Genomic DNA, 27,341 nt, shown 5'->3' with positions numbered 1-27,341 from the left:
TATTCTGTTTGTTTAGTGCTTGCCTATATTATAAAGCTCAGACCCTGGCCTGTGGGACATTCAAGATTGCATGTTAGTGGCACAGTCTCCTCAGCTTGTACTGAGTGAGACAAGAGTTGTTCTGTGTTCTGGAAAGTATGTGACTGACCCGCTAATGCTCTGTGACACACCAGCCCTCTCTTCTCTGAAAAATACAGTAGGCAATTCCCCCCGCCCGCACCCCAGTGGGGTTCCTAAGAAGTGATGTCAGTGGTGCAGATCCTCCTCGGATGTCTCTTATTGTCTGGAAGGATCTCCTCAACTGAGGAGATACTTAAGGTGCCTAGTAGTCCCAGCCTGAAGGGCTGATATCTGAAACACAGCTGCAGCTGAATGTCCTATTGCCAAGGAATAGGACGTGGCGATGGGGGGAAGCAAAGCACCTCAAACCCCTCCGACATCACACAAACAAACACCGATTTGGGGGGAAGGGCTCATAAAGAGCACCCCAGTCCCTGTGTTATGCTCTCTCTTTCCTGCATGTGAGTCCACGAGATTATTGCCACAAGTTTACAGAAGCCTCTAGGCTCTCTGAGCAGGGATGACCCAAGGGTCAGGTTCCATGAAGGATGGACAGTGGAGAGGACAGAGAGTAGCTCATTTTCATGAACTCCGCCCACTTCTTTTGAGCCGCATCAGATCCCTGCAGAGTGCAACCTAGCATCCAAGCCTGAGAATGAGGCTTCTGTGGAGCTTCCCTGAGTGGGGAACAGGGACCATTTTCACCTCAAGGTTGGCCCATTGTCTGTTTCTCAGCTGTCGCTGCCTCTCAGCTATTACCATGAAAACCAAGAACTAATTATCTCAAGGTCCAATACAGTCACTTAATGTATCTCTCCAAAGGGATTATCTCCATTACAGCCTCAGTTCTAAGGCTCTCTGAGTAGTACAATTAGTGCAGGGAGGTGTACGGTGACCACGTTTGCTCTCAGCAATGCCATGGGTCTATTCAGTTGTCAGCAGTCTGACACTGCATTCAATCAGCAAGACAGACTATTGTTGGGGAAGCCATGAGAAATTCAGAGAACTTGTCTCTAAAATCAGTATGGCATGGTAGGTATATATGGCAATTGAGTATTAAATCTAAGTGTTAACATGAATAATACAAGAATCTGGAACAAAGTCAAATTTAGGTTTAATCCCACAAAATCCAAGAAATTCAGACGGATCCGCTGTGGCATCCTGAGGCAAACCTCTCGTCTTTAGGCTGTGAAGCATAGCTAAGAGTGCACAGGGATGTACAGGCTTGGCCAAAACTGCAGCTGGTGTAAATAGATGCCTCCACTGATTTAGGTGGAGCTATGCCAATTTACATTAGCTGAGGATCCGGCCCCACAAAGTGTGTTTCTATCTTATATATCTAGTTAAGCCCTATGAAAATGGATGACTTATAATGCCTTCAAATACTGTGTTTACATTGGAAATGCTTGACAGACTCTTAAATAAGCAGTGCTACCAGGTGGGCTTTTAAGAAAGAGGATATTTATAAGGAAAGGGTAGTGGCCATATCTTATTACTTCATACATTTGTGTGAGTTTACACATATAATTTATTAAATAAAAAAGCCACTTAACAGATGGAGTAAAAGTAGAATAGATTTGAATATCTTTGTGCCTACAATTTTTATCCATGAAATGATTTTCTAGGTATAGAAGACCTATTCTGTTTTGATTGCTTGGAACATGTTAATAGGGCAGTGTCAGAATACAAATCATATACTTCGAAATAAATATATTTGTATTTATGTTAACATCTTAGCTTCCTGATCCTGCCTTCTATTCATTGGTCCTACTGAAATCAGCTGAAGCTTGGGTGCATAGTGAATGCAGGCTCTTGCATTGGGTGCACAATGAATGCACAGTATTAAAACTGAAGAAGTGTAGAAATCTTGTTTACTTTCCACTATTTATTCTGGAAGTTTCCTGTGTTTCAGTTTGGAAAGTGAAGCTGAATTCAGTTTCATTTTTGTGTTCTTCCCGCATGCATTAACTCAATGCCACTGTAATGCATCTTCCATCACCCTTGGGTGGGTTATCAGCAGTGAACCTAGACCTCTGGCTTGATCCTCTAATGTTTCAGCTAAAAGAGATGATTCTTCTAGCTCAGAGGCTATAGCAGCCTCATAAACTCTGGGCCAGCCACGTTAGGGGGGCACTCTTTGTAGGTGTGGGTTACCCCCTACAGTTCTGATCCTGCTACTGGACCTGTGCAGGTGGAATCCAATAGTGGGCTCCAAATAGAGATGGAGTACTCTGCCCCCTGGATTCTTTGGGCAGGGGATTCACAGCAGTGCAGAGGAGTTTGCACATTTTAAAAAAGGTTTCATTGTTTTAAAATGTAATGGAAACATCTGTGTTCATACTAGGGGTGTGTTTTTAAAACAAATTTGGGGACTGAACTGAATTGTCAGTTTTCTTTAGCAGGATTCTGTGTAATGTTGCTGTGTGCACTGATAGTATAAGATTTAAATAAATAAATAAATAAATAAATACGAAGCCCTGAAGCAATAAATGAAAGAGCCGAGGTTACTGAAAAACATGCACAGACGATGTTAAAAATGAAGACTTTTCAGCTTGACCCTGCAAAATAAAACTTATCCAGAGCCTTTTCCTATTTAAAAATAAATTAGTAGTAGCAACTAGACTTTCCAAGAGCCAAGTGAGATAGGATGTTGTTGATGCACAGATCAAGCCCTTACCCATGTGAGTGGGGATTGCTCTCACAAGTAGTCCCATTGACTTCAGAGGGATTATTTGCATAAGCAATGTCTATTTCTGTGAGCATGGGCTTGCAGGAGTGGCCCCCTTAGAAATGTTAATTGATAACATGTTCAGCCACTTTGTAGCATCTACGTTTTTTTCTTGTCAGAGTACTGGGTGTGATACTGTAATAATCCACCTCCAACAACTAGAAGAGACAAGCTGACTATTTCCCCAAAAATGTGTTGCTCAATTAATATGAGGTCTCACAGTCATACATTTTAAACAATGACAGCATTGGAAAACAAAATTCCAGGCTGACCTTGCCTTTTTCCCTTGACCAGTACTGTTGTTTATACACTTCAGCATGGCAATGTGACACATCCATTAGATTTTAAAAAACAGTGGTATTCAAATTATCTTGTTCATAAGGCATTGTCTTTGGAAAGATCAAGTAATTCTGTAAATTAATATATTAACTGTTGTATTTTTCCTCTCCTTTTCAGGCACAAATTTGTCAGTCTCTGCTGAATTAATGCCTACATCGTCATGGAACATTTCAAGTGAACTAGACAAAGGTAAGTGGAGAGAGAAAACAAAAGACGTAAAACCAGGCTTTATTCCTCACATATGCTTTTTGACTTTCTTATTCAAATCCGCAAGTAAACAGGGGAGGAGAGTGGAACTAAGACAAACCTTGTTTGTCTCATGATCATGCAATTCTGTGATTTTTTTTTGAAGAATGTTAGGTTAGTGGGTTCCTCCCACCACCAACCAATAAAATGTTCCACATGGTAAAAATATTTCAAGATGTGAATTAAAGCAGTTTATGACCTGTCTGACATTTCAGCTGGTGGATCTTAGGATCTGGACTCAAAATTAATAAGAATTGGCCAGAATCAGTTTGCCTGTATGTGTTTACTATGAAATTTCAAGACATTAGATCAGTAGAAGAGAAAAGTACTTCTAAATATTTGTAAACAGTCATTATGTGAGAGTTTGAACACACAGAAGGACATAAATTGTGAGAAAAGAAAGAAATTATTTCTCATTCCTTTTCATTTCATGAGTTACGCAGCATAGATAATTTAAGACAGATTGTTCAGCCTCTTTTAGTCTTTATTGGAAGCCTGTGACCTACATCTTTCTGGACCAGTCTGGCCTCACAAATACTTCTAATGTGATTTTTTTTTTTAAGATGGCAATGGTAGAACACATTTAGTTAAGTTTGCCTAACACTTTCATTTAAAGACCCTGTTTTCAGTTGCTTGTAACTTTGTCAGACTTTAATAATTTGGATTGAAGTGTCCCTTGACAGGTGTCTGCCATTTCAGAGAACAAAATTAGGGGAAAATATGTTGTTTTGCCCATTCTCAAATTTTTTTACATCTGTTTAATCCTCTTGTCATAGATGTACTTTTTGCCATCCCTCTGAAATTCTGCCAAAATCTGACCACAGTAGAAACCTGAAAAATCACAGTTCACATATTCTCAGTAGAGTCTTGTTAGAGTTTGGCTGCTAAATCCTTCAAAGATTCTATCTGAACTGAGCATGCTCAAAACCATCCTAGCTCCTTTGTCCTGACCAGGCCAGACTACACATGCATCATCCCCACAGAGCAACTGCAAATGTTAAACCGAAGTGCTGCAAGGGCTCAGCATGACTTTCCCTGCAATTGCATCTGAGAGAGAGAAGTGCCAAGCAGCAGAACCGAGAGCAGGATGATGTTTCTCATGTACTCTCAATGCACCCACCACTGGCACCAAGACAGCATGGAGGAGAAACAAGTAGCCTTTGACTGCGATGCAGAGGAGTGTGAAGCAAGTGGGGAAGATGCAAGAGTTGTGAGGAGAGGGAGACTGGAACAGGAACTGGTTTTGTGGAAAGAGGACTGAGACTGGGTGGGCTGAAGAGGACATGGGTAAAAGAGATCAGGCTTGTTGGGGGACAGATCAGAAGGGTTTTGTAAGCACTAAAGCACGGGATTCCTGAGTCTCAATATTCCTCAGCTGTCAGCAAAAATAGCTGTGAAACCCACTGGCAAAATGTGTCTTATCTCCCTCCAGTGGTTGGTCCACAGAGGATGACAACCTATTACTGTATCAGTTACCCTCTTAGCTCAAGTGGCAGAGGCCTGTGCTATAGATGTAAAACGTTCCAACACTGCTGATAGCCCATGTGAAGGTTAATATGGTTCCACATGAAGGAATTTCTGGGTTGGGTGATTTGTTTTGGGTGTTTTAGAATATAGGAAACTACATAGAAAAGATAGAAAAAGTGCATTAAAAATGTAAAGGTCGCAGAGTCAAGCAGTCAAAAGTTAGGAAATTCCAGAATTATGGTTGTTTATGCAACCTTACTTTGGGCCCTTTGCGTGTATGCATTATGATACAACCTTTATTAGGTGATCCCATACTACTTTGTTCCTTAGGACCCTTACACAGGATGAACCATGATCTGGGAATGATTCAGGGTTGTGTAGTGAAGGAGACTGTTGTCTGTAGAATCTTTCTTGCAGAAATTGGAAAGTATATAGCCAATGAGGCACAGGACTGCAAGAAGAGTAAGGTTTCAGAGTAGTAGCCATGTTAGTCTGTATTCGCAAAAAGAAAAGGAGTACTTGTAGCACCTTAGAGACTAACAAATCTATTTGAGCATAAGCTTTCATGAGCTACAGCTCACTTCATCGGATGCAACACTTCATCTGATGAAGTGAGCTGTAGCTCACGAAAGCTTATGCTCAAATAAATTGGTTAGTCTTTAAGGTGCCACAAGTACTCCTTTTCTTTTTAAGAAGAGTAAGGAGGGCCTTGTGGCTAAAGCAGTTGAATGCTGCCCTGAGGAATTGGATTCTGTCCCAGTGCAGAGTTCCTATCATGCTAAGCGAGTCCCTTAATCCAAACTTTTCACAGGTTGCCACCTCATTTTCTGTGTGCCCAACTTGAAATACCCAGGGTCTGATTTGCAGAAGTGCTGAGCACTTGCAGTTGCAACTGAAGTCGATGAGTGCTGTGCTTGGATTATAGAAAAGTAAATGCTAAATATTCTAAATGCTAAATATTTAAAATGCTAAATATTCTAAAAAATCAGCTCCTGGCCTCATGTCCAGCTGCTGTGCACTCAGAGTGGGTACCAAACTTAGTGGACACTTTTGACTTTATTCTTTCTGTCCTTCAGTTCCTCATCTGTAAAATGTGGAGGAGGAGAAGGATAATATACCTAACTTTTGAGCACTTGACTTTTCAGTCTTACATTTAGAAAACTATGTTAAAGAACAGTAATAATGTATATTAAATTGCTGCTTTTGCACAGACTCCAGAAGCTCATCCTCCCTATGTGCTTCTGCAAAAACATATTCAGAGGGCAAAGTTCAGAAGCTATATGTAAGATAGAGTAAATTAACCTTGCACTAAGTTAAACCTAGTCTACACTGGAGAACTTTGCCCTATATATTCTTACTATTGTTAGCCCCCATGGGAGAGTTTGTGTAGTCAAGATTCCTTTGACCAGAGCCATTTTTATCACTGTTTTGATTAGACTTTTCAGCTGGTAGCAAAAATAGGTCTAGCCACCAGCCATTCTTCTACAGTAGGGTTAATACTGCTGAGAATTTTTTTTTTTAAGATGTCTGCAGTGTTGACCTGGCCTATGACTCTCTTAGACAATTGACAGCCTTTGTACTGAGATTCAAAGCTATCTAAATTGATAGCCAGAAGAAAGTAAAAGGTGTGGAAATGGTAAAGTGTGGGCTACTGCCTACCTCACTGTACACCTTCTTCCAGCTCCTCAGCATGCAAGTTATGCCAATTAGAGTCAATGTTTCCTGCTATTGCTACCAACATTTCAGGTCCAACAGCAAGCGGTGGTGGGAGTGTTAATGTAGACAAGGCTCTGGCTGCTGCCACCATTTTGAGCATCAGGTAATTTTATTGCTCAGAGTAAGTTTTCTGTGATGGTGCTGAATGTGATTGGGTCCTGTCTACACTAGCGGTTAAACTCTTTTCAGCATTGTTTCAGTGGCACCTGTTAATAACATCCATGGCTGACAATGGGTAAAAAGTTCAATGTGCTAATCTACTTGGAATGCAACAGTTATCACCTGCTGAGGTAAATTCTGCATTCCAAGGGGATTACAACTTCATCATTATCCTCAACTCTTATTATCATTTCTACAGAACTATACATTTACACAACTAAAAGATAGATTTACAGACGTGGATTAAAAAACATTTGCTGCCCAAAAAGCTTACAGTCTCAGGGCCTGATTCTGTAAACATGCATGAGAACAAAGTAACACATGTTTTGTCTTGTATAGGATAAAAAAGCTGTTTTTTTTTTAAATGTTAGCTACCATTTCCTAACTAATATGCTCTAAAATGCTAGCTTAGGTAAGGCAAATTGAACTGTAGTACATGCTAGTCAGTCGAGTTGAAGCCTAGGAGGAGGAAATTACATTTGCACTTCAATTTCCACCTCACTAGCACCTAGGATTTCAAGAAATCAGCTTCCACCTGTCTTTCCTACAATCTGGCAGGAGATCTCAGAAGTCCCAATAAAACAGATTTTAAAGCTTATGGTTCCCAGCCAAGTTTCCCAATTAAGCAACTGTTCCTATTAAGTGGTTCTTACTGTACCTACTGCTGCTTGGAAGTTAACATCTCTTGGTTGAATATTTCTTCTTTATTGTTTTTTTTAACACGGTATTGTTAAACAATATTACAAAACTCAATGAGTAATCATTTTAAAGTTTTCTCCCAGCTTGCCGGCTTCTTCAGTAATTGACTCACAACTGAGCCTCGTTTAAGTTTCAATTTCTATTAAATAAGCCAAATCGACAGCATTAAACCATTGCCTGTTTATTCTTTTTAACAGGAAATGAAATTTAAAAGAGACGCAGTCACCCGTGAAGAGCTGTTGAAAGCAGCGATTGATGGGAGGGAGAACGTGGTTTCTCACCAAAACCTTAAAACAAACAAACTACACATCAAAATAAAAATAATCACTTTTAAAAGTAGCAGAATCTCAGCCAGTACCATTTTTCTCTTTTCTTCTACCCTTCAATTATGGTGTGTTTCCTGCAGGGAAAGAATGTCATGAATGAAACTGAAAAACTAAAACGTGATCAAAAAGATATTTTATTTCAAATGAAAACTACTCCCATGCACACTTCAGAAAAAAGGACTTTGTGGTTGGGAGACAGCCTGGCTCAGGGGAATCAGTAACAGGATACAAAGCCCTTCATCCCTTGGTTGCCAGTTCAAATATACTTGAGATGAGGAGTAGCTACAAGCTAACACTGTTAGGAGAGATGTCTGCATATCTGTAAATAGTCAAGGTGCCCATAGAGGGCACTCAAGAATATGTAGAGTAGATCTTCGGGTTTGTAAGACCAGTAAAACTGCTTGTTGTTGTGTGCTGCAAATGACTTCTTTTGTTCTGCAATCTGTTCTTTACATCAGCTCATAATGACCACCAGGTGATGGCAGTCAGTGTCTTGGGTGAAATAAGTTGGTGGTCTAAGTCCACCTCCCGATCAACAAGTTTGGCACATCGTCAAATCTGGACTGTTGCAACATAATATATACCTGGGGATAACCAAGAAGGCCGTACAGATCTACAGTGTTTTAAATGTGTAGTAGCCTGGTTGACAGGGAGGGCAGGCCAGTGAGAATGCATTACGCTAGTGTTCCATACTACACTGGCTGCCAAAGAGTTTTGATTTGTTATCACTGAGGGGCTGTCACCCTGCTTGGTACAACAGCCTGAGAGGTAACCAGAAATGATCCCCAGTTGCAGAGACAGAGACCTGCAAAGGAAAGAGATTTTATAACAGAGGATAAGGTAGAGGAAAAAAATACATATCAGGGGAGAGGGAGAAGAGAATGAGAAATACTATCTGGGAAATGGAAATCAACAGTATCTAGGAAATCAGAGTTAAGCCAATGCTGGGCACTTTTGAAAATCCTCCCATAGTGCACTTGGTACAATCTCAGAATCATACTTTCCAACTAAGGTGATTTGTAGCTCTGGGTAAGAGGAATTATTTTTGGAATGGGAAGCAGATTAATGTGGGACCTTCACACATACAGTCTAATTTTCCAATGCTATTGTACTTTCCCAACAGCCACACTCTAGCCTTTCTTCTCTATAGTTATAACAGTGCTGCAGCTTCAGTTTTCTTTGCCATAGCGAGGGATTGTTGTTCAGTTCAGGGGGCTGGGAGTCAGTAATTCTGTGCAGGATACTTAACCTTTCTGTGCCTTAGTTTGTCCTTTTGTAAAACAGGAAGTAGTGTAGTCAAGTTGGAATGTGCTGGAACACTGTTCCAATACTATTTCAAGATTGCCAAGGTAGTGGCCCATGGATTTTTCTGCTTGGATTTTTTTTGCAGAGTGCACCACATGGAGGTCGCTTTTTTGCAGAGCATGCTGTCCTTCCCCCATTGGCGTAAATTTATTATCTATAAATCTATTATCAATTATAATAAACAACAAACCCATAAGAAAATATATAATAAAACAAGCAGGCTAGCCCTATGGGCTACAGATTAAGTGTGTGAGGTCACGCTGCTGGGGGCAAGCCCACACCGTTCCAATACCTTCAGATTTAGGAGTACACCACAGAAAAAAGGTATAAAAACAACACCCATTTCCTGAGGTGATTGTGAGGCTGATTAATGCATGTAAAATGCTTTGAATGCCTCTGATGAAAGGTGCTGTGCCTGTGTGAAGGTGGATTAAAATGGTAGCTCATGGGGGTTATTCTCTCTGATATGCTTACCTAATGCCATGCCAGAGCCTTGGGTCAAGGCTTTCAAAAGTGACTAGTATTTGAACACCTTAGTTTTTGGGTGCCCAACTTGAGACAACTTGAAGGAGCCTGATCTTGAGCTGAGCACTCTCCCTCTGAAAACCAGGCCCTTAAAGTGTCTCAGGTTGGGTACCAAAAAGCACTAGTCACTTTTGAAAGCCCTGGCCTTGGATTCTAAGCTCCATCTTGGCTTTTGGACCCACAGAGGTCATCTCACAATGAGGTCAAAAGCAGTCTGATGCACACCAATCTTCAAAGGAAAGACCCCTCAGAATGGGAAATACTTCACCATTTCTGAAGCAGGAATTCAAGAACCTGGAGAAGAAGCGTTTTGATGGGTGTACGTTCCACCTTTCACATAGAAAATGAGATGTATCCGCACAGGGAACATACTTTTTAAGACAGGCTTGGAAATTCTTCATTCCTGTGCCAGGCAAGATTTCCTACATAAATCCTGAGAAGCCTGTTAATTACAGCATATCTTTAGAACAAAATGATATTACTCCAGGGCAGGTCTTGTCACAATTACAGGTTTAAATATCACCCTTTTTGGATTTTTTCTAGCTCTTTAATTCAAAACAGTAACAACAAAAAGTCATTAGTATGTTGTTGCAAGTTATCCCTTGCTACAAGGCACTAACTCATGCAGAAATGACAGATTTTTATGTAACTCTTTTTTTTTTTTTTTTTTGAGACCAGTATGAAGTAGAATATGTTCTCACTTGGATCTAGCTTTAGGGTGATTGATGCCTTAGATCAGTTCTTCCGATCTCTTGAACTGGAGCCCCCTGTTTGATGTAACCACTTCTGGTCTCCAGAATGTACCCTCATACCACTTCCTGCCTGAGTCTTACTTGTTTTTTGTTTCCTCTCTTTCTCCCTACCTCTCTTTTTTTTCTTGTCTTTTTCTTTCCTGTGCATTTTCCAATTTTCATTCTTTTCTTTCCCTTCCTCTACCTTCACTCCTTCCTTTCTCTTCCTCCATCTCTCACCTCCCCTCCCGCAACCACCTTCCCCCCCCCGCGATCCCTTTTTCTCTTCTCGGCTCATCTGTTGATGGCTTCTCTCTTTTCTGCCCCATCAGCCTCCACTGCCCCAAAAGATAAACTCACTGGCCAGAGGGGAGTACATTCTGCTCTCTGTACTGGAAAATATTGTAGTGGTATGATGGATTTTTCTTTTCTGACCCGCATTAGAATAGACAACTGAAGTTGGTGACCTTCATTCAGCTGCTTCTCCTCCCACAAAATACTGCACGCTGAAAAGGAAGAGCTGGCTTTTCCTTTCATTGGATGCCTGTTTATTTAAAAGGCGAGAGAGAGGCCTGAATATGAAGAGCAGTCTGTCTGTGCCTAATACAGTAGAGGGATTGTTCAGGAGCAATACATCCTTAGATAAAGATAACATCAGTAACACTGCTAAGGAAGAGTCACTTTTGAAATATCGGCCCCCCTCCCCCTTCTTTAACTGTAGATATCATTTAACCTTTGCAGATGTTAATTGGAAAATTGGCACTTCTGAGCCACTCACAACCACTCTATAGTGGACCAGAGGGGCCGCTGCTGAGAAAAGCCAGACCCTCCATCCCCCTCATCCCAAGAGCCACACCTTCCATCTCCACAGCACTCCCCCACCCTTGCTAGTCTGAAGATTGGGAATGGCATCTCTCTGTTTTCATTTGTCTCCAGCATCTCTGAGCTGTGCATTCCTCTCCACATACCAACCGAGTATCCCATTGTGCAGCAAGAAGCCAGAGTGACTGCCACTTTCTGACACAGTAGAAAAGAGAATCATGGTTGGTCACTTTTCTGTTTTAAAATGACACAAGAATAGGTCAATAGCATTACCTGCTACAGAGCTTCTGCCCACAGAAGTGAAAGATCTCCAGGGACAGTATCCACTCGGGTAGCCATTAAAAGGTTTGCATTTACGAATCATCTGAGTAATTGGTCCATTCACGCTGGATATTCCTCCTCTTCTCCATACTTTCTTTGAGAATTCTGCAGGAAAAGCTAATTTAGTGTGACGCAATTGGCAATCTCATTCTGCTACTCTGTTTCTTTCACTGAATGTGAACTGCATTTCTGCAGAGTGCATGTCCAGCTCAGACAGGACTCATGGGCCAAATTCTGCTGAGTCTTTATCTTCATGGGAGAATCTCCATGGGGCTGGTGATAGTGACTCTCCTTCCTCCCCTCAGCCCATCTGTTGCGTCTCTGCTTCCTCCATGCAGATCCCTGAATCCTTGAAGAGCTGCCTTGTGCACCCTGCCATGGAATCATGGAATCCCTTCTTTGTGTGTGGGAAAGGGAGATGCTCATGTAGACTGTGACCTCGCCCTACAGGTCTTGGAGGCATGATTGGCCCCAAAGTTAGGGATCAGTGTTGCAATAATACGGTGAATGTTTTCAGATCATTGACTCCTTGCAGTCTCAGCAGCTATTTAGTTGTGTTTCCAGTTTCCACAACAAAGCAGTGGCCTGTGACTTTTGCAGCTGTTGTTTATCTACTTTTTGTATTTCATCGCTCATCTGTTTTGGCAAGGAGGTGTGAAATTGGACCACCTTGCCTGGCTTAGGAACCATTTTTATTTTCTGACTAGCAATGGGCCCAAGCCACAGAATTCAAACTCCCCAAAGTTCAGAACTGTCCAGAGCTAGGGTTTTGTTTTCAGCCCATTTCTATCTGACAGGCTCATTATTATTATTACTAAGTTTTTATATTGTTGTTGTGTTTACAGGTCAGCTAGATCGGGTTGGTTATGCTTGGTCATTGTGCTTGGTCAGGGGTTCTCACACTGGGGGTGGTGACCCCCAAGGAGGCTACAAGGTTATTACATGGGGGGGTCACAAGCTGTCAGCCTCCACCCTCAAACCCTGCTTTGCCTCCAGCATTTATAATAGCATTAAATATTTTAAAGTGTTTTTAATTTATAAGGGGGGGTCACACTCAGAGGCTTGCTTTGCGAAAGGGGTCACAATACAAAAGTTTGAGAACCACTGTGCAAGGTGCTGTACAGACATATAATAATTGACAGGCCATGCCCCAGAAAGATAATTACGTGATGGCAAGACTCAAGATTTTCCATTGAGGCCAAAGGACATGCCACAATCAATCAACAGTTGGTAAAGCTAGCATGGGCCAAATCTTTGGGTCCCAAGGGTATGTGCACCCAAGGGACCCTCAATGCATTGTTCACACCCTCCCTATGAGGAATGCAGGTTCATTCATCTCCGTAGCAGTCATCCCACACTTAAGCATGAGTGGGAAAGGGAAGGGGAGGGAAGAGAGCAGGAAGTGGAGGATGACATCTGCTGGAGAGATGTGTTGTTCATTCCTGTTCCTAAAGCCTACACACAAGGAAAGTAAATACAACCTGATGCTATATTAACTTTTCTGCAGAGCTCTCTCCATGCTGAGGATCCCTCTAAAAAGGGAGCCCCAGAACTAGGCACCAGCAGGGAGCTTGCTGGCATTGTGGTTTCAGAATTATGGTGGCCCAGAGCCAAAGCTGATGTGCAGTGCCTCTGTGTGACTGTAACTGTACTGCTGAGGTGTACTTAATTTGTTTTTTTCGTGTGAGAAGCAAACCCTGCCCACCCTACTGAAGAACTCAGGAGCGACTGTCCCCATGGCAAGTATGTCCAAGAAGGGTCAGTATCTGACCATCAGTTTTTGATCTCAGTGAGAATTAGGCCTCAATGAGGAACGCCTTTAAAAAAAAAATTGAGTAAGACCCTGTGTATTTGGCTCCATATCCTTTGGGGACTCTAGGTTTTTCCCCTGAAATCTCTGGATATGAATTTGATTCACGTGGTGAAAGGGAAAGAATTACAGCTTTCACATTCATGCACAATTTACCTTTTTATTTTCTTTTATTATCGGGGGATATTCAGTAAATCAAGTTCTCCGGATACGTCTAGGGATTCTGATTCTATTTGTGGGGTCCCATTAGTAGCCAAAGCAGTAAATTACTGCTGCTGTGTTTGAAAATTTGTTTAGCTACAGTACATTAGCCCCTTTTGTTTGCTTTTCCACTGATGGAGTGTACATTTTTATTTGAGAATTTGTTTCTTGAATGTCTCATTTATGAATAATATAGGGTGTAAAATGGGAAGGTCGTAGAACAAAACCTAAAAAAGAAAGCACCCTAAGTAGCATGCAGAATTCATCTTAAAGCCTTTCACAAAACGTTTAATTTGTATTGGGGTTTTTTTCAACCCCAGTGTGAGTAATGAAAGTCTGACCATTCTACATAAGGTAACTATATATAATAACCTTTTCCTGGGTCATCCAGCTATCTTTGTTTGTTTGAAAGATTGATAGATCACAGGGTCAAGGGACGTGTTTTATTGTAAGTTTCTGTTCCAAATTTCCTGACATTTTTCGTTTTTTTTTAAAAAAAAAAAAAAAAGGACCTCTAAAAGGCAGAATAGGGGCTAATAAGAACCAGATCCTAAAGTGACTGTATGTCAAAATGTCAAAAATAACAGCTTTTCTTTGACTTCATAACATTAATCTTAAGGCACATACTTTTACATACACACTGTTTTAATAGGTTGAGTTTTTGTATGTGACCATTTACTACAGAGTGACTTCTAAAGTGACAACAAAATCCCTTGATGGTTTTCAGTAGTTTGGTTTATAGCCTGATATGGACATTTGTTTACCTATTCCAAATCACTTCTTTGTGATTAAAATTTAGAGGTCTCCTACTTGTGCTGTAAAACTAGATCCTGAGTAAAGAAAAGCTTCATTTCCCCCTTGCTGGTTTGTAGTGTCAAAGTTATAACCACAGCAGCAGACCTTAAACCTGAAAGTTAACTTATAGATGGAAAGACAGAATGCATATTAAGTGGGAGCTTTCCAAAGGCACAAGGGGCAGTGAGTTGCCCAACTCCCATAGAAAGTCCATGGGAGTTGGGCATCTTACTCCCACAGCGTCCTTTGACAATCCCAAGGGGTTTTTACACGATAGCATTTTGTTTTCATTTGTCTAAAAAAAGAAACTGAAACCCTAGATAAATATAGAAGTGGTATTCTGTATTAATTCTGAGCAACAATTGTAACATACACTGTGCATCTAAAAGTCATAAAGCCCTGCACAGCCAAAAGAACTGTAAGTATGGTGAGAGATCCTTAGATGGTACAGTCTACCATAAATAAGATCTGAAGGAGGAGAAAAGCAATAGAGCTTTTGAAAAGCTCTAGAAAGTGTTCTGCATACAGTGTTACATACATGCTTTACTGAGGACCTTATTTAAACAAACAAAACTAAGCTGGGCAAGCACAGCCAGTAGTGAACTTCCTGCTGTCCCCATGTAGCTCATATCAAATATTTAAGCTCAGTCCTCTGGGCCTCTTTAACTCTCTGATATGTTTCAGGCAGAGTTGCAAAATAATAAAAGTACAATACCCCTTCCTGTATATAGTCATTGCTCTACTTTTATTAATTTAAAACAACGGAGAGAGCAACCAGGACTCTTTCGCCCACCCCTTAAAAAACATGGCTTCTGCTGATCATACCCACTACTTTGGGCTGATCCCCTTCAAATATGATAGATAGGCAGATGGACAAATGAATGGCTAGAATTTTTTTCCCCATTGAGAAGAACGCTCACCCCTGTTTTCACAATTCAATGAGAAATCCTGCTGACTCCTTCCTTAGCATAACTGGAATAATTTAAACCAAGAGTTTATTGAACATATGGAACAAACAACAAATCCATCCAACACATTCGGACTGGATGACTCCAGATTGTTGTCTCTTGTCAGACTAACATAGTTTTCATGGAGAAATTTCCACCAGTCTGGACTGATGAGCTCTGAAGTGTAGTAGTGCCGATGCATGTGGATATTGGAGAAGAATCATGGTAGGAATAGCTCTGCATCCAAATGCAGCATCTGAGGAGACTAACATGGTTAATCCACAGTGCTAAATGAATGCCAGTGATGAATTCCGGGTTGTTGCTAAGAAGTCTATTCAACTGAGGCAGATTTCCTGACAGCCCATGATATGGCCAATGGCCATAGTGGAACGAGCATTTACCAGTATAGACATAGGATCTCTTCTGTTTAAGTTTTATTGATGCGCAGATGAATCCATCTTTTGAGCCCTGAGCGAGATAGTTGGTTTCTCCTTATCATCAACCTACACTATAAAAAAGAAATTAGAGTTTCTATGGTACAACCAAGATAAAGCTTCATGATTAGTATGTGGGGCCAGTTTTCAGACGTCATTGATCAGGTAACTATTTTAGGATTCTAAATGCAGATTTGAATTTCCAAATCCAGAATTAAACATTTTTTCAGGCTCCTGAGTTTAGAATTTGGTCTGTCATTCTTTCTTTGAGTACAGGAAGAAGGATTTGGAGAGCAACTCCAAAGGGACATTTTATGATGTATACAGAATTCTGAGCCAGCTTGGTGTATGGACCTGTCCATTGTGCACAATCCTACCCCTAGGATACAGCATACTGAACCTTAAAAAAAGACACAAAGAGAAGGACAAATCAGACAACCTTTCTACTCACAAAATGAACATAAAAGGGCCTAATCCTGCATTCCCATCATGCCCTAAACTCCTACTAAAGTCAATGGGAGTTTTGATTGTAGAAGAACTGTAAGATCAGACTTTGAGAGATACATCATATACAGTGTTATTGAAAAGACTATCTCAGTGTGGCAGGCAAAATCCTTCACCTGTGTTATTGCTTTAAGATGTGACTTTGGAAAGCTAAAATAGAGTAACTAGGGGATTGCAGTGGAGATTAACATTCCTTGGGCAGAATGGCAAACTTTTATTTTGAAAGCCACCTGGGCTCCACTTAAAGCAGTAAAATATATAAGAATTTATTATGACTGGGAAAGTCTCCTATTTAACCAAGTCAAGACATAACTGTGGCAACGTGTGCACGTTTTGCCTTTCATGACACATAATGTGGTATATTTTGTCTTTGCACAGTTACTTTTAGAGCACAGCTGTCATTATTCTATAACATCAAAACAGCACAACGTTTCAATATAAAGGATACATAATATTTAGATTTTATATGCAGTGTCTCCAATTTATGTTCTTGGAATCATGAAGATGACTTATGATGTGTTGTGTTTGCATTGGCAAAGGCTCAAAACCAGAAATATATTTCAGGCTAAGCTCTGCAGATATTATCTCAAGTCATTTAAAAGTTCATTATAGGGCACCCGCTAGTGCTGCTATAGTAAAGGATCTGTCAGCATTTTTCAAGGGTTTGTAACTCAGCCATTTTAAAAAAAAAAAATCTCCGTAGGCTGAAACTCGGCATTCAGGGTCTGGATGTCCAGCAGCAAATTATTTTTACAGATTAAAAAAATCAAATAGAATATTTTTAAATTATAGGTGGGTTAATTGTTGTTTTGAAATTTTCTACTTTCAAACCATTTCCTTCTACTTCTCTCACTTAAAATGTTTTCAAAAATTGTTTTATAGGGTGCTACTCTAAAATACGGACAAGCTTTCATTGTGTGTTAAAGCTAGAAAAGGCAGAGCTTTAACTCAGAATACTTTGTACTTGCACAGTACAGCACTTTTCAGTTTCAAAGTGCTTTACAAGCATTATCTAGTTCATCTGCATAGTGTCTGTGATGCAGGGAGGGCTTATTATCCCCACTTTACAGTTAGAGAAATTGAGCCAGAGATCTTAAAGCTAATTTATTTGTTTGTTTGTTTGTTTGTTTGTTTTAAAGGAGCTTGACAGGTGCATAAATCCCATGTGAATTTCAAGTGGATTTGTGTGTCTAACTCCCTTAGACCACTTAAAAAATCCCAGCTCAAGTGCTTCATCCAAGGCCACAGAAGGCATCCATTCAGAGCCAGGATTAAAACTCAGGAGTTCCAGGTTCCCAGTTTTGCCGCTACACCATTCAGTTCTCACCGTAATTACTTCGCACAGAAAAATTCAATTTCATTTTTAGTAGCTTCTCATATATAGCAATGACACTCAACCTGGAGCATCTAGAGGGCTGCTTCATCACAGGAAAGACCATCAAATTAGCCATGTCACAATATGGCATTGTGCTGTTTGCCCCGTGAAATGCACAAATGTATAACAATATAGCATTATGGCTATGTGTTGTCATCATCTGTGCACTGGCCATCATAATAATATTTCATCAGCACCTTTCAGTCTGCTGCTAAAAAGCACTGAAGGAGGTTCTCCTTCCAAGGAAGGGCCTCTGCTTGTAGAACAGGTGAGATTAGGTAGCGCTTTGATGGAGGTGCAAAGGGGATCAGAGGGAGACTAGATGGTTTGGGAGATGCCTGAATTCAAGAGAGGAATTGAGCTATGTATATTAGTTGATCAGTGCTCATTGAAAGAGTGGGATAGATGCAGCAATGTTGTAGGGTGGAGTAGGGAGGGAGTCAGTAGTCTAGAATAGATGCTATGAGTCACAAGTCTCCTTATTAGGGCTATTAAACAATTGAAAAAATTAATTGTGAGATTAAAAAAAATCGTGATTTAATTGCACTGTTAAATAATAATAGAATACCATTTGTTTAAATATTTGTGGATGTTTTCTACATTTTCAAATATTGATTTCAATTTCAGCACAGAATACAAAGTGTACAGTGATCACTTTATATTATTATTTTTATTACAAATATTTGCACTGTAAAAAAGATAAAAGAAATTGTATTTTTCAATTTACTTCATACCAGTACTGTGGTGCAATCTCTTCATTGTGAAAGTGCAATTTACAAATGTATTTTTTTTAAATAACTGCACTCAGAAATAAAACAGTGTAAAACTCTAGAGCCAACAAGTCCACTCAATCCTACTACTTGTTCAGCTAATCGCTAAGACAAACAATTTTGTTTACATTTACTGGAGATAATGCTGCCTGCTTCTTATTTACAATGTCCCCTGAAAGTGAGAATAGACGTTCGCATGCCACTGTTGTAGTGGGTATTGGTATTTATGTGCCAGATATGTTAAACATTTGTATGCCCCTTCATGCTTCAACCCGAATTCCAGAGGACATGCTTCCATGCTGATGACGGGTTCTGCTCGATAATGATCCAAAGCAGTGTGGACTGACGCACGTTCATTTGCATCATCAGAGTCAGATGCCACCAGTAGAAGATTGATTTTCTCTTTTTGGTTGTTCGGGTTCTGTAGTTTCTGCATTGGAGTGTTGCTCTTTTAAGACTTCTGAAAGTGTGCTCCACACCTCGTCCCTCTTAGATTTTGGAAGGCACTTCAGATTCTTAAGCTTTGGGTCAAGTGCTGTAGCTATTTTTAGAAATATTGTAGTGATATCTTCTTTGTGTTTTGTCAAATCTACAGTGTTATTTGATTTAAGAACATATGGTGTGTCATCATCCGAGACACAAAATATATGGCAGCATTCGGGTAAAACCATGGAGCAGGGGACATACAATTCTTCCCCAAGGAGTTCAGTCACAAATTTAATTAATGCCTTATTTTTTTCACAAGCATCATCAGCATGGAAGCATGTCCTCTTGAATGGTGGCCAAAGCATGAAGGGGCATAAAAATGTTTAGTATATCTGGCACGTAAATACAAAAGTGCCATGGGAACACCTGCTCTCACTTTCAGGTGACATTCTAAGTAAGAAGCAGCAGCAGTATCTCCCGTAATTGTAAACAAACTTCTTTGTCTTAACGATTGATTGAACAAGAAGTAGGACTGAGTGGACTTGTTGGCTCTAAAGTTTTATATTGTTTTGTTTTTAAATGCAGTAATATAACAAAAGAATCTACATTTGTAAATTGCACTTCCTTGATAGAGATTGTACTACAGTACATGTATGAGAAGAATTGAAAAATACTATTTCTTTTATCTTTTTTACAATGCAAATATTTGTAATAAAAATAATATAAATCGAGCACTGTATACTTTGTATTCTTTGTTGTAATTGAAATCAATATATTTGAAAATGTAGAAAAACATCCAAAAATATTGATGATAAATTTAAATTGGTATTGTACTATAGTTTAACAGTGCGATTAAAACTTTGATTAATCACGATTAATTTTTTTAATAGAGTTAAATTGTTTTGAGTTAATTGCTTGAGTTAACTGCGATTAATTGATAGACCTAATCCTTAATAATGATTAATAAAAGAAAATGGAACACAGCTCATACTTCCCCAATCTGGGTAAATTCAATAGTATAATACCTTTGACATATACCAGTGGAAGATCTTTCTTACCATACCTCTCTCAGTAAGTAGGTACTACAGTGTGGGATTTTTGGAAGTGTTGTCAGACCTTTATTTTATTTTCACTTATAAAACTACTTTAATCTATGTAAAACTGTCATTACGAAATGCCAAATCACATGAAACTTTCCAAGGTTCAAACTTTACTAGAAACTTTACTAAAACTGTGTTTTACGGTTAGTGTGATACTTGGGAGGGAAGAAGCTAAGCACTAAAACAAACAGAAATCCTTAGAAACGGGTTGGACATTCCTCAAAACCAAAATCACCGTTTTTTATTTCCATTTATAACTTCAGGATAACCTTTCTGTACCCTCCATATAACCAGTACTACATCACTGTCAATTATGACTACTACCTTGGTTTTTATACTCTGATTCTCAAGCTTATTGAAATCTACTCAACACTCACTTCATTCCTGGCATCTCATGCCTTGCTTCTTAAGAAACATTGTGTATATGGTATTAGTTGTCTATGGTGTGGTCAGCAAGATGATCACAAGGAAATTAATATTCCACTTTCTGACTGTATTGTATAATAAGCAGCTGAATCGCTGCCTTTGAATACAATGAAGAATTGTATAGATTAGCATGGTATAGAAATGTTATATTGGATAATTAAATGTGGTTATTCAGAAGTTTCATACTATTAATGTGATTTTATTAAAGCAGACTGCAGTGAGAACCCAAGAATGTGTGAGCTGATGTAGATTACACTTTTGTGTTTTGTAAGATAGTGAGTCAAAAGTATTTCTAGTCCTGCAGAGAGGCATGCAAAATGATTAAATATGATATTAGGCTTGTGCAGAGAACTGACTGGGAGTCGGGGAACTGAATCCTCCTTCCCAGCCCAGAGTCAGAATTGCAGAGAAGCACGTCTGTTACCCACCTTGGTGCCTACTCTTACCTGTGGGCTGGAACAGGGATTGCTGCCCCTTTGTATTCATTACACTGGAGTTCTTGGATCACCATATCCATGACAACACAGATCCACTGTTGTCTCGCATAGCTCTTGTCAACCATTAGAAGTTCACCTAATTGGCACAATGAGTGTGCGGAGATTTCCTTATTATTAAAATTAATAATGCCTAGGGACCAACCAAGAGTCGGGATCCATTGTGCTAGGTGCTGTCCAAACAGTGGCAGTCTCTACCCAAAAGAACTTACAGCCTAAATAGTCTAAGGGTAGGGGGAAGAGGTGGAACACATAAGCGGAGTGAACAATGTGGACTGAAACGTCATATTGGCGCCACAGTTTTTGGATGTGGTTTAGTTAGGAAGGTATTAGCTAAATGGAAAGGTGAAGGAAGGGAGGGGGGCAGCATAGAGGGCAGGGAGACTGAGGTGATGAGACTGAGCAACCACAATAGAAATTAATAATAATAATAGTAATTAATAATAGATTAAGACACGTGTGTTCATCATTCCTGTAAAGACAAAGATGGTATTTAATGGAGTTGTACAAACCATGTAGATCATTTTGCCAGTAGTCAGTATATGCTGCTTTACCAACCTTTTCATTGGTTTTTAATTCTGAGATTAATACATGATAATCAAAGGGGTTTTTTATTGTAATTAAGTGGGGTTAGAGTGCAAACAAGGAGATTGAAGCATTCTGGTGGGGACATTTCTGATGCGTTATTTATGTGGTGCCCATTCTATAGATACCCAGAAAAGTTCAATCTTGACCTGAAAGGTTTATTCCCAAGTATACGTCTTACGTCTCATTCATTCCTTGGCCTAGCTGCTGAGACAGCCGACAGATGGTAATACCTTTTGGGCACTAGTGCCCAAAGTTGGCTTTGAACCTGTGACATTGAGTTGAAAGGCTGTGTATCCCATTACTAATACCCCAATCCATCTAGGTCTCTGATTTGAAAGGACTTAATTAAACCTTGAATACTGTTAACCAGAAGTAGTATTTTTACTGAGAGATGCTGGATAAAACAGCCGCTTGACAGAAGAAGACAATGTTCACAAATGGATTAGAAAAGATTAACGTCTCCAAATTTTTATTTAACATTACTCATCTCCAGAAAATTAAAGAACTCTTCATCTTATAATTACACCTATCATGTGAGCTACTTCAGAGTGAAACCTGACTTTTAAACAGTCTTTGCAAGATAATATCCTGAAATACCAAAATATGTCCCCATCTCTCCCATTTTGAATTTTGGCCTTTATTCCTTAGGACACTTAAAGATTATAACACTTATAAAGTGCTTTGCAAACATTAATGAAGATGTGTTTAAATCTCATTTTTTCTCTAAAATGTATGCTATACTGCAACTCATTTTAAAATTGCTCTTTTTTAGGGTCATTTCATATTTCATATTTAGATCCTAATGAATAAAGCTCCAGATTTTTAGAAGAGCTAAGTATCCACTTAATCAGCAAACTAAGTGGTCAGTTTTCAAAAGAGTTCAGCATATTGAGCGCTGGGCTCTTTTGAAAATCTGTCCAGAAGCGTCACACTAGGAGCTGTTGGGTGCTGAGCACCTTTGAACATCTGGCTCCAGTTGTGGGTGCTGAGCGCTTGAAAATGTGGTCCTGATCTTATTTGAAAATCTCCCCATAATTGTAAGGCTATGAAGTGAGGCAAGAAGTGCAATGAGGAGCAATGAACAAATTACTCAATGCTTGTTATGTTGAATGAAGTGAAGTAATATAACACTGGGGAAAGGTGAGAGAGAGCGCTCACAGTGCCCATTTTTCTGACTACATATCTGTGCAGAGAAAAGAAAGGTTGCAAGAAGTATAGTATGCTTCTCTAAATAAGATACATTGTCCCTAGTGAAGGCACCTGAGCTTGTTCCTTTTACTACTACACAACGTTATACTGGATATAATGCTGGCTGTGAAAAGCATGGCCGATCTACTCAGAAATACTGAAGTTTGTCATTGTCTGATTTTGTTTATACTCAGTTCTCTCGTCTGCCTACATAAGGCAAAAATGAGATTTCTTTAAAACATTGTTCTGTAAGTTGGAATTCATTGTCCACCATCTTTCCCTGTATTTATTAGATTACTTCTTGACGCTTGATGAGCCAATGAATAACATAACCACCACCCTCGGCCAAACTGCAGAACTGCATTGTAAAGTCTCCGGCAATCCTTCTCCAACTGTGCGTTGGTTGAAAAATGATGCCCCAGTTGTTCAAGAACCCAGGAGGATATCTTTTCGTGCAACAACCTATGGGTCTCGATTACGAATAAGAAACCTTGACACTACGGATACTGGCTACTTTCAGTGTGTTGCTACTAATGGCAGGAAGACTGTTTCCACAACCGGCGTGTTGTTTGTGAAATTTGGTAAGATTTCTCTCTCTTCAAACTTTCTTGTTAAACAATTGCTTATGAAAATTGCCAGGTGAACAACTCTGGACACAACAGTCCTGTTAGCTGAAAACGTTACACAGAGCCCCAATTACTCATTTGAAGAACTAGGCAAATAATATGTATGAATAACTTATTTGATTAATTTTTAAAAAAATTCATAAATTATCCAGATTTTCCTCAAATTTACTGGGGGGGGTTCAAAAATTTTCACTGAATAATGTCTGTGAATAATTCTTGTCTTTTAGATAATTCACAAATAGTTGCTTCTGAGGATGCAGTATTTGAAAGTCAGGCTATTTTGTTTGGACAAATACATAGAATTCTCACTTTTACAGAGCACTCTGGTAATAACAGACACCTGGTATGTTTCTGTTTTCTGACAGGAGCAGACTAAATCTCATAATCAGATTTTTGGAGCAAATACTTAATAATATCAATTTGAAATATTACGCAACACTGATTAAAATTTGCTGATTCAGTGAGCATTCCCACCAGTGAACTCAATTGCTAGAATATTTGCAGGAAGCAAACACAAAAAGGGGTGTGAAAACAGTCAAAGGCCCTGATCCAAAGCCTGTTGAAATCAATGGGAATCTATCCATTGACTTAGTGGACTTGAATCAAACCTAAAGAGATTTTTTTTAAAAATTCAAAAGAATAGTCACATGAAAAAATGATGCACTGTTCATCCAGTTATAGTTTCTAGGTGTTGCAAGTGCATAGAGTCCTGCATGGATACACATTTGTATCCGCGGATATAAATCTGTGTCCACGGAGGTGCAGGGCCCTACAGGGAACCGCAGCGGGGAAAGGAGCAGCATGTCAGGCCACCACTCCCAGGAGCCAGCACCCCACACCAGCAGCTCCTTTGGCATAGCTGTACCGCCCCTAGTCCTGCAGACTGAGATGGGCACCAGACTCACTGACAGCTGTCCCTGGTCACGCTCGTGTGTTCAAGCAGCTCGCACACTCCCAGACAGGAGTTGCTTCCATGCAGCTGTCTGCGTCTCCTCTTATGGTAGTGAGGGTGAGATATAAGACCTGGGGACTGAAAGGACTGTATTGAACAGTGTGCTACACAAGTATGGACTTTTGGAACAAAAGTGTTAAATGGATTTCCTGGGGAATGTCTAGGGAGAGGTGAAGCTATGCCCTGAAAAGGGGGCCATTATCTGCTGATTATCTGTGATTACATGAGGCTAAGATCAAATGCCAAAACTGTATTAAGGAAAGATTGAACTATTCATGGTGGTTCTGACTCTGAGACAGTTATGAACCTGTGACTCTGGGGAAAACCCAGTTGTGCATTTTGAAGGACTGACACCAACCAGAGTCCAAGGCTGGAGTTGGGGTGACCTTCTGTAAGCTTTTTAGTGTGCATGTATATTCTTTTATTGTTTGTAATGTGTTTTCTCTGTAATGCTTCACCTTAATAATAAATATGCTTTCTTAAAAAGAGCTTTGTGGTAACTTGTGATTGCTGGCAATTATAGCTATGTATAGCCTTTGGAGAGACAGCAAAGCAGAGATGCTGGCCTGTTCAGGCAGTCTAGCTTGCTGGGGCTATAACAATGTAGACAGGGAACTCTGGTCAGGAGGGAGAGAGATGCAGGTTTTCGCCCAAGAGAAGTCATGGCTGAGGATCCGGGAGCCTAGAGTGTGCTTTCTTGAGGGACCACAGAGCGGGAATAGAAGTGCAGTTTCCCTGAACTGTGACAATTTGTTAGACAACTTCTGGTGTATGATACAGTTTTGTCTTCTGCTTTTGGAAACTGAGAATGGTCTGCTAAAATAAATAAACCACATTCCATGTGATATACCATTGCTTTCATCTTTAAGAAGGTTTGCTAAAACTGTGTGTCAGTTATCCCTTCATAACTAATATCTGCTGTTTTTATTGTGTCATTTCACCAGGTCCCCCACCAACAGCAAGTCCGGGATCATCGTAAGTTGTTTCATGTCTATGATACTGGTTTATTAATTCTGGATTTGAGCAGTCAAACATTAACTCACCATTTTCTATCATAGAAGCAGTTATACATTCTGCTTAAATTCAGATAATATATAGTAATTTAGGATAACTGTATGATCTATTCCGTGGGTACATTTTTCCAGTATGGTACTGATTCCTATTTCTTACACCAGACTATTTTAATTTTCAACATTATTTTCTTTTATAAATGCTTTGGACCGCATGATATGCTTAGTGTTCTCGCAGAAGTCCCATGGACTTCAGTTGGCATAACGAGCATGGTATATGGGTAGAATATGGCCCTACTATGTGTTAGAGCTCAATCTTGCAAACAGTTGCTACTGGGCGTAGTTCTTACTACCGCGAGTAGTCATACTGATACTAGAGGGACTGATGGTAGTAAGCACTATGCCTATTAGAAGTGTTCACTGGAGCAGGTGCTACGCATGAAATGTGCACTTGGAAGTGGTGTTTCATTATGTCATGGCAACATTACATACTAGAACTTAGGGTATGTCTTCACTACCAACATGGCTGCGTAGTCGTGGCACCACGAGGGGAATAGCTACCAGCGCTGGTGCACTGTCTACACTGCCACTTTACAGCACTGAAACTTGCATTGCTCAGAGGGGTGTTTTTTCACACAGATGTACCCTCATCTGTAGGCAGTGCCATTGACTTCAGTAGTTCTCACTGGCATAAGGATCCTCCCACATGGATCCAGTTACAGGATAAAAGATGCAAATTGCTGATCTTGTATTATTACCCTAACTTTTTCTTTTTTTAAAAAGTATCTTCAACTGTTCTACAGTTTGAAGTCAAGTTGCTGGCACTGTATTATGTGTTCAGTTTATTACCTGCGTGCACAGGGGGAATAAAGCTGAAACCTGACCTATTGTGACATTGAAGAAGCTGCATGGGTTAAAAAACAAATGTAAGAGTAACCAAAACAAATACACTAAACCACTAAATACATTTATAGGTGTGTGAAATCTTGAAGCTGGTGAATATTCAATGTATAAAGATGATCAGGTAACTTTGGGCATATTGCAGAGAATAAATGTGGTTGTTGCAATCTAGGGAAAGGAAGCCTGCAACCGCAAAATGACATGCTATGATGCCCTCTAATGGAATATCACAAAATGTGTCTTTGTCCCTCTTTCTGAAAGTAATTTAAATAAAAGCACGTTGGTTTGTTTAGGAAGGGAGAGATTTTTGTTTCCACTTAGACTACTTTTGTAGCTTTCTAACCTCGAGGAAAGTACTGTTAACTGCCCCTTAAATCCCAGTGCTGGGTAAGGTTGTGTTCCTCTGCAGTTCAGGAAACTTGATTAGTGACGTGCAAAGACACCATCTTCTGTACTTTTGTGTTGGACTTCTATTGAAAAGAGGTTTTGTGGTTTGAGTGAGTTAAACTGGGTGTCACTGTCTGGTGACGAAAACGTGCAAGAAAGCAGAGGTGGAGCAAAGAGATAAGAGGAAGAAAGACTAGCTTTTCACTCTCTTTCATTCAGAATTTTAAGTGAAATCTATATTTGGACTTCTTCCAGCCTCTCTCTTTATGGTTTCGGAGTAGCAGCCGTGTTAGTCTGTATCCACAAAAAGAAAAGGAGGACTTGTGGCTCCTTAGAGACTAAAAGATTTATTTGAACATAAGTTTTCGTGAGCTACAGCTCACTTCATCGGATACATGCAGTGGAGAATACAGTGGGGAGATTTATATACACAGAGAACACGAAACAATGGGTGTTACCATATACACTGTAAGGTGAGTGATCAGCTAAGGTGAGCTATTACCAGCAGGAGAGCGGGGCGGGGGGAGCCTTTTGTAGTGATAATCAAGGTGGGCCATTTCCAGCAGTTGACAGGAACCGTCTGAAGAACAGTGGGGGTTGGGGAATAAATATGGGGAAATAGTTTTACTTTGTGTAATGACCCATCCACTCTCAGTCTTTATTCAAGCCTAAGTTAATTGTATCCAGTTTGCAAATTAATTCCAATTCAGCAGTCTCTCATTGGAGTCTGGTTTTGAAGTTTTTTTGTTGAAGAATTACCACTCTTAGGTCTGTAATCGAGGGACCAAAGAAATTGACGTGTTCTCCGACTGGTTTTTGAATGTTATAATTCTTGACGTCTGATTTGTGTCCATTTATTCTTTTACATAGAGACTGTCTAGTTTGGCCAATGTACATGGCAGAGGGGCATTGCTGGCACAGGGTGGCATGGGCAGTTTCTATGTGCAGCAAGCTAAGGCCCTGA

General features: G+C 39.9%; 1 protein-coding gene across 1 annotated transcript in view; it reads left to right on the top strand.

Annotated features, from left to right (window-relative positions):
- Window positions 1–27,341, top strand: part of ROR1 (receptor tyrosine kinase like orphan receptor 1) — a 249,094-nt gene that overhangs the window by 164,714 nt on the left and 57,039 nt on the right. Inside the window, exons 2-4 of the mRNA XM_084635768.1 lie at window positions 3,245–3,316; window positions 22,796–23,083; window positions 25,025–25,055. Coding sequence (XP_084491894.1) covers window positions 3,245–3,316; window positions 22,796–23,083; window positions 25,025–25,055 — 391 coding nt within the window. The remainder of the gene's footprint in view (window positions 1–3,244; window positions 3,317–22,795; window positions 23,084–25,024; window positions 25,056–27,341) is intronic.

Source organism: Lepidochelys olivacea, assembly GCF_965140295.1.
Source record: "Lepidochelys olivacea isolate rLepOli2 genome assembly, chromosome: 8".
In the NCBI taxonomy this organism is placed as follows: domain Eukaryota; kingdom Metazoa; phylum Chordata; order Testudines; family Cheloniidae; genus Lepidochelys; species Lepidochelys olivacea.
This window is presented reverse-complemented; position numbering and strand designations above follow the sequence as displayed.